General features: G+C 38.4%; 1 protein-coding gene and 1 long non-coding RNA gene across 3 annotated transcripts in view; both read right to left on the reverse strand.

The window, feature by feature from the left end:
• The window catches only part of pcca (propionyl-CoA carboxylase subunit alpha), a 105,221-nt gene extending 94,342 nt beyond the window's left edge, over nt 1-10,879 (reverse strand). For both annotated transcript variants that reach the window (XM_056764039.1, XM_056764050.1), the window contains exons 1-4: nt 10,784-10,879; nt 9,170-9,238; nt 8,552-8,599; nt 2,397-2,465 (exon numbers count right to left, since the gene is read on the reverse strand). In XM_056764039.1, the coding sequence (XP_056620017.1) occupies nt 2,397-2,465; nt 8,552-8,599; nt 9,170-9,238; nt 10,784-10,837 (240 nt within the window). In that variant the 5' untranslated portion in view covers nt 10,838-10,879. The remainder of the gene's footprint in view (nt 1-2,396; nt 2,466-8,551; nt 8,600-9,169; nt 9,239-10,783) is intronic.
• A 3,313-nt stretch (nt 10,880-14,192) lies between these two features.
• On the reverse strand, nt 14,193-15,428 carry LOC130434337 (uncharacterized). The gene is made up of 2 exons (XR_008908673.1): nt 15,307-15,428; nt 14,193-14,599 (listed from the first exon to the last, which is right to left on the reverse strand). It is a non-coding gene; the product is annotated as an uncharacterized LOC130434337 (long non-coding RNA).
• Between the last annotated feature and the right edge of the window lie 208 nt (nt 15,429-15,636).

Below are 15,636 nucleotides of genomic sequence, written 5' to 3' on the forward strand. Positions count from 1 at the left end.
CTATACATATTTTTCTTGGGACTCAAAAATGTGAAAATAAAGTAAAAAGTACCATATGAAAAAATACAAGCTCATGCAAAAAGTTATAAATAAAGAGATGCTCAAGAACAACCTAGAGAACATACTCCAGCAGTGGAGTCCATATTTGAACATAATGTTGTTTCAGATATTTTTTTGCTGAAACAAGCTTATCTAAATGCTAAATTCGCTCTAGTCTATTAAAAATAAAAGCACATATAGGGTGCGGACGTGTTTTAAACATTGCTAAGCGCTCATGTTTATTGATGAGCTTTATCTGTTTGTGTTGATCATTGTTGGATCTAAGTTACAGGCAGAGAACGTGTTTATTATTTTTTTGAAAAACGAAAATAAACATGAGATGTTGATGTGACAAAAGGACACACGTTTATGAGAAAAGACACAATTTAGAATTTATTTTTAATAATACAATAATACGCAACAAACAGGTAACAAAATGGAAAATTTAGCATAAGCTTTGAATTGATAATACAAATAAATGCTTCAAAAACCTTTCAATACAGGTTGACATTTGAATGTTAATGCTTCTACTTTTTTAATAAAGCAATACAGTTAAGTAATTTTTATTTAGGGTTTAGTCTGCCTTTGAAAACCCAGCTATGAGAGTGTTATCTTGTCAGAAGTTGAACTACAAAGCAAATAAGACTATTTGTTTTATAGTTTTTTTACTTTAGCTTCACGCTAAAATATCCACACAGAAAGAAGAACCAAGCTAAAAGTTGGAACTTTCTTGCCTTGCATCGAATTGACAACTGAAAAGTTGTTTTTAAGATGATTCATACAAAAATCATCAGATGTTGTGTCAATAAAATCATTGCACTCCCGGTTGCAATTGCATTCATGTGCCTGCGCACTTAGAATGGTAGATCGTTTGAAATGCAAGTTCTGGAGGGAGATGAATAGTTTTTTTTTCGTAAATACAGCTGTTTAAATCATACATAAGGAATGCATTAATAAAAACAACATAGTTTTCCCTTATCTGATATGACTTGTGGTGTAGTGCCCTTTCTGCAGTTACTTTCAAGGGCACAAGATGTGTTTTGGAACGCGACCTTACGCGTGCGCAAATCGACTGCCTGTGGCCATGCATTGCCAATTATAACGTTGTAAATAATGTTAAGTTTCTTGGTCAGGCTGATCAAATCGCTTTATAAGACGCCATATTTTATATGAGCCACGGGAATTACTTTACTACTGAATGTAGTAGCATTTTGGACTTTCAAAGGCTCCGGACCTGCATTTCGTAATGCACACCATTCTTCAAGTCTCTCCACTTATTTGAAATGTTAAGGTGGGCCAGGTTAAAATGATTGGCGGGCAGCATTTGGGCCTGCGGGCCGCCAGTTGACTAGCCCCGGTCTAATTGGTTCAAAATGAACCGTATATCTTTTTACACTTTTAATAATAACACAGCCATCCCTAACGTTGTTTTAAAGCAATGTTTCTGGATCTGCAAAGCATTCATCTGTCACTAAGACCCCCGCATCGCAAGCACACATTCACACAGGCGTGCACAAACCGCAGTGATTACCAACTTTTTTCTTTAAGAAAAGGCACCTAAACACATTTTGGATGGACAATAGCTTTCAGTGAGTGGAAAAATGTTGGAAGCACTGCCCTGCGAACAGAAAATTTTGCTTACCTGACACAGGATCATCTCTTTCACCACCTAATTGGCAGGTAATGTCACTTTTCCGGCCATAAGCTACATTCAATATCAATCACTCTTTTTGGTTACTAACTCGGGTAAAGTAGTAACCCTAAACATAACAACAACAAACAGTATGTGTTTTAACTGATTTTCCAGAAACAAATTAGTATATTTTTCATATCTTTTTTGCTATAAAATAGTTTAGGGCTTGCCCTATCAATTATTTTGGTAGTCAGGTAAAAGAGCGTTTTGTTTATCAAGTAATCGTTTTTATATATTTTTATTTTAATTCACATTAAGAAACAGACTTAATTGAACAAATCAAGGCTAGGATGTTTCTACTGGTTAATTTCCTATATATATTTTTTGCCATGCCTAAAATGAATAATTATACTAAATATATAATAAAATAAATAACAGTAAATAAATAAATAAAAAAACAGTAATTTCTGCTCATTTAATTTAAGATTTTTTTCTTTTTATTGTGATAGAACATTTTTTTTATATCGCCCACTCCTTAAACAATACTATTCCCTCACTTGTTTAGTTAAGATATATTCTTCGTTGTTCACATTTCATTTCATGTTTAATATTTCAAAATCCTAAAACTTGGTTCATTTCCATTTTGAATCACAGACTTAAAACAAGGTCTCTGACATCTGGACACCAGAATTATTTAAAGTACATGAGAAGTTGTTATTCTCACCGCATTAGAGTCCACATCACTGTGAATAGCAACTGTATTGATGCCCATTTTTTTGCAAGTTTTCATCACCTGTGAATAGAAATGAAGATGTTAGATAAATGGCAAATTCAACTTTTTTAAATTATTTTATTGTTCTACAGAATAAAAGTATTTATAAGTGATTTTTTTTATACGGGACAGCAGATTTACTTCAAAATTTGGCATGTGAATTATCTTATTGTGACAAATAATATATATGTTATAGGGTTGAAAAGGGTTTGATGAGGTTTCTTTTTTAAAAGATTGTGCTTAAAAAAATGTATGTCCTTTCAATTGCCACAGTCCCGTTTATACAGGACACCCACATTTGCTTCCATATTTTTGGAAAACCATTTTTGTTAAAACCAATCAAAGCCTATGGGACCCTAAGTGGATTTGGGTGGTAGATCAGCTAAAAAAAAACTCAAAGACACTTCAACATTTTGTGGATCACAACACTTGGTGACCCTTAGAACTTTAACTTGATCCGAAATTTCTTTATGTATTTTTTTGTAAAAGAAAAACAAACATTTTTGAATTCATGAATTCTGCGCTCTACCAGAAAATCCTAAAAGAGCATGTCCGGCCATCGGCTTGTGACCTCAAGCTTAAACACACTTGGCTTATGCAGCAGGACAATGATCCAAAACACACCAGCAAATCCACCTCTAAATGCCAAAAAAAAAAGGTTCTGGAGTGGACTAGCCTAAGTCCGGACTTAAATCCAGTTGTAATGCTGAGGCATGACTTTAAAAAGGCTGTTCTGCAAAGAAGAGTGGGCCAAATTTCCTCCACACCGCTGTGAAAGACTCATTGTGAGCTATCGCAAACGCTTGATTGCAGTTGTTGCCAGCAAGGGTGGCACAACTTTATTCGGTCTAGGGGGCAATTACTTTTTCACATAGGGTCAGAAATGTTTGGATTGTTTTTTCCCATAATAAAAATCATAATTTAACAACATCATTTTGTATTTACTCTGGTTTTCTTTGTGTAATATTAAAATTTGTTTGAAGATATGGATCATTTAAGCATGACAAATAACCCACAAATCAGGAAGGGGGCAAATACTTTTTCACAGCACTGTATATTTTTTGTATAGTTTTCTTTTTAAGCAATAATCTGCTAATTACCTTCCATCAAAAGAGACCAACCGTAGGTCTGTATTGCAAAAATAATTCATGAGTTACAGCCCTTTTAGTGCAAACAGTCCGTTTCATGTGTACGACAAAAAGGGCTGCGCCACTTAAGTATAAAGAGTGACATAATATTCCAAGTGTTCTGAAGGCATACGAATGGTAAAAGGAGATTGTGGTTAGGAAGACGTGACGAGAGCCGTGAGGCAGGGCCTCGCGGTGCTGAGGAGTTCGGGAAGCGCGGACGAGGGACGTCCGGCAGCGGCTGCCCAAGGCGGTGGTGCTGGAGTAAAGGTTCGGTTGGGACGGAGAACTCGCTGCCGTGCTCCTGGGCCGAGGTGGGATGGCTAAAGTTAAAGGTGAGGGAGCGGAGGAGTGGTCGCCGTTTGCAGTGTGCCGTAGCCTGCTGCCATCCGCCATATAAGGGGAGGAGCAGGAAGCGGGACACTCCTATCCGCTGCCCTGAGCCAAAGAGCCATCGCCAACCACCAGGAGGCAGAGGAGGATCGGGCCGTCCACAGAAGGTCCAGCACCGCCGTATAGCACCGTGACGAAGACCCTCTCAGTTGGGTGGAGAACCAGCGGCAGCATGTCAGGGAACCGGACCAATTTTATTTTTTTCTCTCTGCCCTCTCTCATCTCTGTCGCTCCTGGTGCTCCCGTCTCCGTTCTCTTGTCTCGTCGCTACACACCCCCAGGGGGGGGGGAAGGCTCCCCGGGGGGGGGGAAGTAGGTACAGTCTCGGTGGTACCCCCGGCCTGTAAGGGGCGATGGGGGTATATGGTTAGGAAGACGTGACAAGAGCCGTGAGGCAGGGCCGGTGGCGTGATTGATAGTTTGAATCAGCTGTGCGCACACCGGTCCCGCATATCTCATGGAGGAGATTGGGAGCATAAGAGGACGAGTGATGGGACTGCTGACGAGAGAGGACCGGGCCCGAACATGTTCAAGTCTTTTACGTTAGTTGTGGTTTGTTTTATTCACTGGCTGTCGTCCGTAGGGGACTGCCGGCTGTCTTTTTACTTTGTTAATATTTTATTAAACTTTATTTAAATGTCTGCCGGTTCCCGCCTCCTTCCTTCCTTTTAAATGAACCTCGTTACAGAGATTTACTAGTTCAAAAGTAGAATCAATAGATTGTAAATATTAAAATGAGTGTAACATTCTGTTTTCCAAGTAATGGTACAATGCAATACAATATACTGTATTGTCCCCTTAGGGCAGTCTTTCCCAATCCTGGTTGCCAATAAGCAAAATGTAAAACAGTGGTTCTCAACTCTGGCCCGCAAGATCCATTTTCCTGCAGAGTTTAGACGCAACTCTGATAAAACACATGTTGAGGCTAATCAGTGACTTCAGGAACAGACGCGTTAAACTTAATGTTGGGCTGAACAGATTGTTTGGCATATCGCATAAAGTACTGCGAGAGCGATTCAAATCCTTACCGAACAATTGCAGTTGAATTGCTCTCGCGGTACTTAAATGTCATACGCTGATAGATTTGCGCAGTGCCGCATTAAGTTGAATGCGTCTATTAATAAAGACGCTGATAAGCTTGTTCAGGTGTTTTATATCAGAGTTCGGGCTAAACTCGGCAGGAAAATGGATCTCGCGGGCCAGAGTTGAGAACCACGGCTGTAGAAGATCCTGCAGTGGGTCAATATCAAATCTCAGCAAGGAAACCAGAATTTTCCAGGCATTACAACAGATGTTAACACTATTGATCTGTAATCATTATTGCCCATTGGACATAATTTCTTAAGCTCAGGACACAAGTTAATGGTCAATATCAGGGAGTTCAGAACGTCTATCAACTTTAGTTTTGTTGGTGTGTTCTGCACCGATGGTTCCTCTTAGATGCAGTGTTTCAGTCGATTCATCAGGCATGTTGGAAAACAGAATGCAACTTAGATAATTGCTTGCGATTCTTTGTTATAAAGATCTCTATATGCTTTTTTGGGGAAGAGTGCCAACAAGTAGTGGACCTTTCTCTAGTTGACAGCTCCAGACTGACTCACTCCTCCTGTTCATATCAAAAACACTTGAAATAGCTGTTCCCTTATATACTTTACTCGTACTGCGTAGCAGGACGGTATCGGAAAAACTCCTCTTTGTCTGATGACTGAAGCTTTTTAATAACGCAGTGAATGCAGCACGGCCATTGCTTTGTGCAAAGTAAAACTTTGAACCAATGATAGCAAATCTGCACAGACCTATGGCGATGGAGCCCGGCAAACACGGTGGGGCATATGGATCTCTTCTCCTTTAGGGACGACTCTACCTTGCTACAGGAGACTGATTGCTTCGCTGTCGAAAAAGCCTAGCGGCCTCGCTGATTTCTCCAGTGCTGGTACGCAGCAACGGCCTTTTCCCTCCTGCAGTCCGGAGAGTTCTAAAAGAGCGAATTTTCAAGCAAATTTCCTGTAACGTTGTTGCAAATGCCGCGCCGTCCCTGTCACTCGTGTGGGGTCTTCTTCAAGCCGCTGATGGTCACGGCGAGTGCGTCTCATGCTTGAGTTTATCCCACACTGAAGACGCACCCAAAGAGACGGAATGCCCTCATTGCGAGAGCATGAGACTCTCCTCTCAACCAGGCTTGGTTTGCAGAACTGTCTTGGCTGCTTGTACCAGCTCCGTAGCCTATTCTTCTGACACAGGACCTCCTCTCTCAGGAAGGCAGCATGCTTTGGCACCCCCAGCCCAGAGCTGTGGGCTCTGTACCTTTGGCCTCTCAATGGGTGCCTACGGACCTCCCCGTGTGTGTCATGAACACTATCTCCCAGGCTCGAGCTCCATCCACATGACGGCTCTTTACCCTCATGTGGCCTGTCTTTCCGCCTGGTGTTTCCAGCCACCGGCACAGACCCAGAATCCTGCGACATATCGTTGATATTGTCCTTCCTACAAGAGCTGTTGGATAACGGTCATTTCTCCTTCCATGCTCAAGGTCGATGTAGCAGCCATTTCGGCTTCCCATTCCTCCATAGCTTGCCAAACGGTGGGTGAGAACACCCTGGACGTTCGTTTCTTGAAGGGACCCAGCTAAGCTGCACCGGCCTAAGTTTTACTTTGCATTAACTAATGACCGTTCAGTATTTACTGCGTTATTAAAAGCTTCAGTCATCGGAGAAAAAGGAGTTTTCTCCTTTGCGTCCTGCTACGCAGTACTCATTCCCGTATCTCAGGGAACCAAGGTCACGTTAGTAACAGATAGGGATGCTCCGATCCATATTTGCATGGGGGATCGGTGTCGATACTGAATAAAATTCTAGATTGAGTATCGGTGACAATTGGCCTGATCTGAAATCAAATTTCTGCTTTAATATTTAAAAATTCAACGCATAAAAGACAAATTTAATTTATTTGATGGCAGAATGAGCTGTAAATGCAATGAATGCATCTTGAGCACATATAAAACCAAGATGAGAATGTCTCAGATTCAGATTCACAAAACTTTGAAATTGCTTTAATTATAATGTTTATCACAAAAAAGCGCTTGAATAAACGTGATCGCTTAGCACTGTTATCTGTGTGCCCTTGCAGAGTTTGCACAGATTCCTCAGACGGAGTTCGCAAATATTAAGGTGACTTTCCTCCCACCATAATGCTTGCATTTACTCGACAAGAACGTGTAAAATAATCTTAACATCATAATCACATGCGGACTGGAGTGTTTAGCCTATGTATGTTCTATAAATTAGCTAATATGGGCAAGTCTGCTTTATTAGCGGCTTGTTCATTTGCTCTGCGCGAGATCAAATGCGTTTCTTGATGTGTATACTTTGTGTCCATTGCTTTATCTTCACTTTTTTGGTTTACACACATTGCTTTGCTTTAGAAAAAAAATATGATATAATGTAGGCTATTTTATATTGTTGGTTATCTTATCTACCCTAATTATAACTTGTTCTTAAATTGCGACAATTAAAAAATCTTTTTTTTTTCATTCAACATTATTTATATAGACAAATGATGAAAAAAATGTTTTAAGCTTTTAATTAATTGTTAAATATTTTAAGTTGCATGATTTCAGTGTACTAGACACACTTTTACCAAAAATGTATTGAATAAAATTTGATTACAAAAAATAATTGAACCCTTATAGTCCTAAAAACAGAATTAAAGAAAAAAAGTCAGAGAAAATAAATGGATTTAAAAGGTTGTATAGACTACATATTTTTAGCACAGACCAGCCAAAGCAAACAAATGCTCATCACATCACTTCTTGCAGCCGCTAAAACAATCTAGTCAGGGTTGGCGCATCAGTAAAGGCAGAAATATTACTGATAAAAACGCAAGGAACACCTATTCCTGTTTTAGCGACATTAAATATTGGTTTTGACAGTTTTATTAATACATTCTTTAGTCTTTCAAATGTTGGCTATAACATATGCAGTACACAAAGTGTTTGGACCACCTTCTATGCCAATCTTAGTTTAAGACTCGACTACAAGGTTACGTGACTTTAATTTAAATGACTGTCAGATTAGTCGCTCATCCCTAATTTATTTGGACACGTTTACCAAGCTAGCGAAGCTGTTATTTTATTTAACTGCTTTAGTTTTGGATGTTTGATTCCTATTTGCAATTTAATTTTGAATGTCAAGTTAAAGCTAGTGAACTTGTTGTTTTTGCAATTGATGCACTGATGGTGAATTAATAAATTATTCACTAAACTTGTGAATAATTTGTTTGTTATTTTGTTTTACAGGTTAGGAAATTATTGTATAAATTGAGCCTGATGCCTTGCACAGTGCATACAGTTGGATAAAGTTTGTCAAGTCATTCAGCAATTTTACCTTAGTATTGGATTGGTACTCGCTATCAGCCAATACTGAATCTCAGGTACCGGAATCGTTATCGGAAGCAAAAAATGGTGAATAGTAACGGAGTACATTTTCTATCATGTATCTTCCAAAATCACCCTTCCACTTATTCGGTCTCACTATTTCTTGCAAGTGGAATGACTTACACTTCAACCATTCAATTGAATAAGTGACTTACCCTACAGGCGATCTCGCCTCTGTTAGCAATGAGGATTTTATCGAAGGTCTGTGGAAGGGAAAAGGGAACATTGAGATTATGACATCTATTTTATACAGAATTTTTCTGTGTATGTATCATGCGCAACACTACAAATACTAAATCAGTGCGATATATTCCAGGAAGTACATTAAAAAAAATTTGGGATCTAAATTTTTACAACTTTAATGTGAATTTTACCCTTAAATACAACTTACAATAAAAAAAAAACTAAGGGAAGGTATTTCTCTAAGAAGGAAGCGTCTTAATTCAAATATTATGGCTCCTGTATGACATGGCTTGTTGCTCCCTAACTCTTTGTAAGTCGCTTTGGATAAAAGCGTCTGCTTAATGACTAAATGTAAAATGTAAATAAAATCCATAAAATTCAAAGCATACAGCATATCCCTAATTCTTTTCATTTTGCTAGCTACCCCCACAACAAAGACATATTCATATAATCACCAAGCTCAGACTGACTGTTGGAAAATAGCTGCTCAAAGGTAGCAGATGGGTGCAACAGGCATTTCTTGTGGACAAAGGTTGGGATTAAGTGTATAAGGTAGTATTATTTCAAAACACTCTTATAACCAGACTTACTTTTTCATGCGTGTCATAAACTGTAGAGTACCGACAAATAACACTGCACCTTGGCCTAAGACAGACATGCTAAAAGACAAAAAAAGACAATGATGTAATGACAAGGTTTACATATACACATTATATTCCTTATAATGTTAAGGGAAATAGGGGGCTTCCCCAAAGACTTGTGTCATTAGTGATGCACCGAAACGAAAATTCTTAGCCAACGATGATGTGAAACACTTGGCCTGAAGCCATTTTTTCACTATTGCAAAACTGAAGTGTCAAAATGTGCTTTTTATAATTTTTCTTGGCTTTCAATTAATGCAATAAAACTTAATATAAAATTGAGCAAAACAAAATAAATTTGACAAAACAAAACAGTTTATTAAAAAGTGTCATTCCACATTAGGCCTATAAGCTAAAAAGATAAATATACGAACTGTTGGATTATTATAGGTTACATTGCAAAATAACAAGTGCAAGCAATTCTGACTGATGCTGACTGACAACCATATCAGTTCACGTCACGTACCCGCGTTCACATAAATCCATGGCTGTTTGCGAAACGGACCAAGGACGATTCGTTTGCTTACTTTTAAACACGGCAACATTACACACTGCACGAAATGTAATTTTCATGATCTCGTGTTATGTACTCTTTAAGACATGGAATCCGATCACTTTCTCTCGTGCCCTGCCCACTCTTCATCTCACAGAATTTACGCCCATTTAAGTTGCTTTTTTCAAATTTTCCAAAATGGCAGAGGCAGACTGTAGCAGAAAAGGGGAGGGGGTGTCATGATGCTTTAATGAGTAATCTTTAATAGATTAAAAAGATTAAAATGTTTTCTGGTAAATTAAAATGGTGTTTCTTTTTTGCTATTTGTGCAATTTTATAAATAAATATTTTTCATTTACATGTTTGGCATTTTGTTTTTCTATATTTATATAGTCTTTGTTATAAAAATAATACATATTATTAATAAGAATAAATATGAATAGATGGGCATACGTTTTATATAATCACATCAATATTGAATCTGGCCAGCTCTGGCGTGCTACGCACATTAACGTTACTGCCGGTGTTGATCGTCAGAACACCCCATTCTGCTGCTTGATCACTGCGTCGGAACGACCGGCTACCGCAGTAGGGCCGATTGATTCAGGCAGAGAATAATCAGGCATCCGTGCACGATTACAGCAAATGGAGGAGGGCCAAAGTATACGCTCCGGCAGGCATGATTGTAAACGGAACAGTCGCGAGTGACTTTTGCTAACTGGGAAACTGCCTAAAACACACCTGCCTGCATGTTTCTACACAACATTTGACATTGACAGACAAAGTCACTATTGATCAAGTTATGTTTTAGTTATGTTTTATCCGACAGCAATAAGGAAAAAACACAACAAATAAAATAAGGGAACTGGTGTGGCTAAAATAATACGTTTACATTTACCAATAAATAAATGAAAGAAAACATCAAGTATCAACTCTCGCTGATTGCTTGATCGAGACATGCTGCTTTATTTTACTAGCGTATATGCTTTGTATATAATTCTGGAAAAGCGTTATATTATGTTACATAAATATTTATACTAATTGCTACGACTTCAGAAATCAAAGCTCACCTTAAACGCACTTAAAACACCTTGAAAAGCGGCAGAACTTCTGTAAGCCATCATGATGGTCAAAGCTGCCGAGAGCTTCTTCGTGTTGATTTTTAGTAGCGGATGGTATACAACTTTTAGGGGCATTACCGCCATCTATTGATTAGGAGTGTTGAGCAGATTCCACTTCTCCATCTTTCTTCAGTCTTTTTTATTGCATGAAGAATTTAAAACTTTAATCTCCTGACTTTCCCCCAAAGATGCTTATCAAATTAAAATATTTCTCTTTAACTTTACATATAAATATGTATCTTTCATTATTGTATTTCGGACATATTCTGTTTTCTTCCTGATTGCACTTTTCACAATTTCCTTTGTTTTTGCAAGCTCGACCTGATTTTGCCAGGTGGTTGAACATTTTTATAAATAGAAAATCTAAACCCAAATCAAACCCTAACCATAATTTACCCCTTAAATTAGAGGGAACTGATTAGTGAAAACAATGGTCTAGAAACCTAATCCTGGTTGGAATATGAAATTTAAAATATACTGTAAACTTATTTCTGAATGATTTAAATGTTCTCCCAGGGTCAACATGATGTTGCCATAAGGACATTAACTGCTTGGCAAAAACAGGAGAGCCGTTTTTGCATTGTGACACTATCACAGCTGGGTGCCCCTTCATGTGCTGAGAACGTGACCAACCAAAACTTGTTAGGAGACTTTAATAATTCTTTGTCTCATATGTTTACAGCATATTAGGTACCCTGGCAAAATACTCAGTGAAACACTCTTTAGCCAAAACTTCCCACATAATTACTCAGGGGGTATTTATTGTCAGGTTTTTTCTATCTTGATGATTATTTTATAAATTTAGACTAAACTATAATCTATAATTAATGATTAACCCTGACTGGCATAATATATTAATATCTTGTCTGCCCTTCACCACCATCTACCTGTATCTGGGTTCTTCTGCTCAAACAATGACAAATGAGAATCAACCATCACCCCCAAAAGAAAAGCTACAGCATTTTCCTCCTATAAAACAGGAAGATTTAATTAAGCTTATTGCAACATCCAAACCGACAACATACTTATTAGACCCCATTCCAACTACTTTATTAAAAGAGTTACTACCTGTTACAATTGAGCCCATTTATAACATTATCAACTTGTCAAATAATCAAGGCCCATGTCCCAGCACCCTTTAAACTGGCTGTAATTTAGCCTCTTATCAAAAAACAAACTTAGACCCCATTGAATTTGGAAGCTATAGACCGATTTCAAATCTCCCGTACTTCTAGTAAAATATTAGAAAAAGTAATGTCCACTCAGTTGTGTTCTTTCCTACAAAATAATGACATACACGAAAAGTTTCAGTCTGGCTTTAGAACGCATCATATCACTGAAACTGAGCTTGTTAGAATTACAAATGACCTTCTTATTGCATCAAATAAAGGTTAAATCTCACTCTTAGTCCTCCTTGACCTTAGTGCTGCTTTCGATACTGTAGACCATAAAATACTATTGGATCGTTTGCACAATTATACCGGTATTCAGGGACAGGAACTACAATGGTTCAGATCTTACTTATCAGACAGATATCAAAATGTCCATTTAATGGGGAATCGTCAAATCTCACGCAAGTAAATTATGCATTACCTCAGGGATCAGTTTTAGGCCCCTTGCTCTTCTCCATATACATGCTGCCCCTTGGCAACATTATTAGAAAACATGGAATAAGCTTCCCCTGTTCCAATGCAGATGATACTCAGCTATATATCTTATCAAGACCTGGGGCCCGTTCTTCGTACGTCGCTTATTACATCCGAGATCAAATGACACATCCGAGATGATATCATCGTGCTAATCATGATCCGGCTAATTGGGTTCTTCGAACACACCTGCCGGATATGATTAGTATCGCTGGATTGAGTTATCTGAGATAATTGCGCGTTCATGCGCTTGTTTAAAAGGGGATATGTATCGATAGTAGAAACAATGATCAGCAACGCTGCTATTGGCTGCTCACATGGCAAAAGAGAGCGCTAAGTTTTTCAACGCAACAGAGCAAGAATTATTACTGGAAGGGTTTGCTGAGTTTGAAAAAAAAATTAAAACGCCAGGGAACACTTCAAAGTGTGCAAAAGCCAGGAGAGAGGGCGGGCAAAAAGTAGCAGACAAATTAAATGCGTAAGTGTTCCATGTTAGGGTTATATCACTTATTATTACAGTATTCTTATTTTAATAATTTAATAATTGCTTAATGTCAGAGCCAGCTCAGGACCCACTAGAACATGGGAAGAAGTAAAAGTGAAGTACAAGAATATTCTTCAAACTGGTAATCCTTTCTACTTCTACTGTTTAGTATCTGTTACCAAAAACATTTTAAATGATGTGTTTGTCTGTTTATAATCTTAGCAGACACCCCTGCAGAAGAGCTGGCCCTTGGGCTAAATGAGAACCGACCCATTGTAAAGGGCTCTTCCTTAGACCTAAAGCCAGGGAGCAGTAAGAGCAACACCTTAATTACAGGTAAATGAGTTTTAAATCATCTTGCTACACCGTAAATAATTTGTTGCTGCGTTAAATTATGTCTATAATCCAAATGGCTGGTACAGTCATTTCAACAGATAAATATTTAGTCAATTGCTTTGAATTGTGATGGTGAAAATTGCATAACAAATGTAAAAATATTTTGCAATATGTTATTGATCATATTTTTTCCTAGTGTATTGTAATGCCATTGAGTTCTCCTCTTTTGTGTAGTTTTGCATAATACACCAACACTTTTACCTGTTCCCAAGAAAGTGGTGGCTGAAATATGTGCAGTAAGTGGACATTTATAACTTTACAACAAAAGGAAAGAAAGTGCAACACTTTGTAATACCCATTTTTCTTTTGCACAGGACAGTGAAGAAACCCTCTCAGATGACTGTCCTTTGGAGGAAGTACTTGTAAGTGCACAAATAACTTTATTTAATTTATAGGTGTGTCGATATTATTTCCGACTGCAATATGAGTTGCAGGAGGAAACGCCTACAGCACAAAGTGATACAGAGGTGGGCAGTCTACTTTTCCTTTTTCTCTAACATGAGGCTTGTGTTGAGTTTATTTTTTTAATGGCACAGGGGGATATCTGTACCCTATATTAACAGAATCTTCAACAGAAAATTTAGTATTTTGCTCTTAAAAAGCTAAAATTAAGGGGAGAAATTGAACTTGGCACCTTAAAGAAGAAAAAACTGGCACTAGAGATTGAGTTGCTTCAAAAGGAACTTCAGAGTAAGTGCTAAAACCCTATTTTTCACAAAGAGCACTATTGCTGCCCTTGGATAACAATATATCTTATTGCAGGCAAAAGATGACCATCACTGGCTTTTCTTGAGAAACAATAATTGAAATAAAACTCCATGAACTAAGCATGTTGTCTTGTCTTCTATTATTAATTTAATGAAGGTTTATGTGTAAAAAAGAATTCAAAAATGGTTTTCCACAATTCTGTCCTGTGCAGCTCTGCTGGTTGGTCCAAGTGCACTGCCTGGAGGTCATCATCAGGCTGCACCTCCACCACAGGGGTCCTCTCCTTTCTGATGGTGGCAATATTATGGAGGATGGCACATTCAACAATAATGTCACAGGCCCTGTCAGGTGCAACCCTCAGACCCTTAAGACACTGAAATCTTCCCTTTAGTTGGCCAAAGGTCATTTCGATGCGTGCCCTTGTCCTGGCTAGAGCTGCATTGTAACGGGTTTGTGGTCCAGGGAATGGTGTCATGAAGTACTGCCTGCAGGCATAGCCCCTGTCCCCAAGCAGGACCCCATCGTAAGCACCTGAATATGCAGTTTTGTTAGGCTCAGAATAAAATGATGTAATACAGTGAGTTTTAAATCATTTTAACCACGTTCAAATAATGTGCATGAATGTGACTCTCTGAAAATCATGCACAGAAGCAGGCCATGTGCCTTCCACATTTGAAATGTGGAACATGGAGTCACACACCATCTAAACATTTGAAATCAGTCAACTGCATACTTTTTGATTACATTACTTTTTTATTTTTTATTTATTGCTAATCTGGAATATTAATAATCGAAATAGTAATTTACTTTCACATTTACACTGTAAAATCCCTTTCGGTTCACAAAATCCCCTTCATTGGGGCGAGGTGGGGCCTTGATGGGGACATGTGTGCAGTCTATGGCACCAATAACTGTGCAGTTGTTAAAGCCCGACTGCGACAAGTCGAACATTTAACGTGTGGCTCCAACAAGTTGCTAATGTAGATTACACCCTCCAGAGAAAAACGATATCTCTCAATCAGTAGATTATCGCGCAGCGCTAAAGGATCCTGTCGATATTGGAAAACGCGATTAATTCGAAAAGCTCTTCGAATTATTCTGATACCTTCAGCAACTGATTCCTGACGTAAAAGCGGACAAGGCGGCTGACTTCCCATATCACCTACGCTTATAAAGCCTCAATCTAATCCTGTTTACATGAAGTAAGCCTGCTCCCGAGCAGGTTCAAGCTTACGGACCTGTTGCTATGACAGCAAGTCCAGGATGAGCGTCCAAGAACCAAACAATCCAAGATCATGCCAAATCGTCAACAATCAAATCCAGCTAACCGAGTTAGCGACGTACGAAGAACGGGCCCCAGATGATTCCTTCAAGCTATCCAAACTGGCAGAGTGCATCGAAGATATAAAACATTGGATGATTAGTAATTTCCTTCTTTTAAACTCTAGCAAAACAGAAATATTACTTATAGCACCAAAAACACGTAAACAGAATATGTCTGATTACAAGACCTAGTTATATTAGAAGACAACCTGTCATTTAAAAATCACATCTCAAATATCGCAAAA

The sequence above is a fragment of the Triplophysa dalaica genome, chromosome 2, assembly GCF_015846415.1.
Source record: "Triplophysa dalaica isolate WHDGS20190420 chromosome 2, ASM1584641v1, whole genome shotgun sequence".
Taxonomy (NCBI): domain Eukaryota; kingdom Metazoa; phylum Chordata; class Actinopteri; order Cypriniformes; family Nemacheilidae; genus Triplophysa; species Triplophysa dalaica.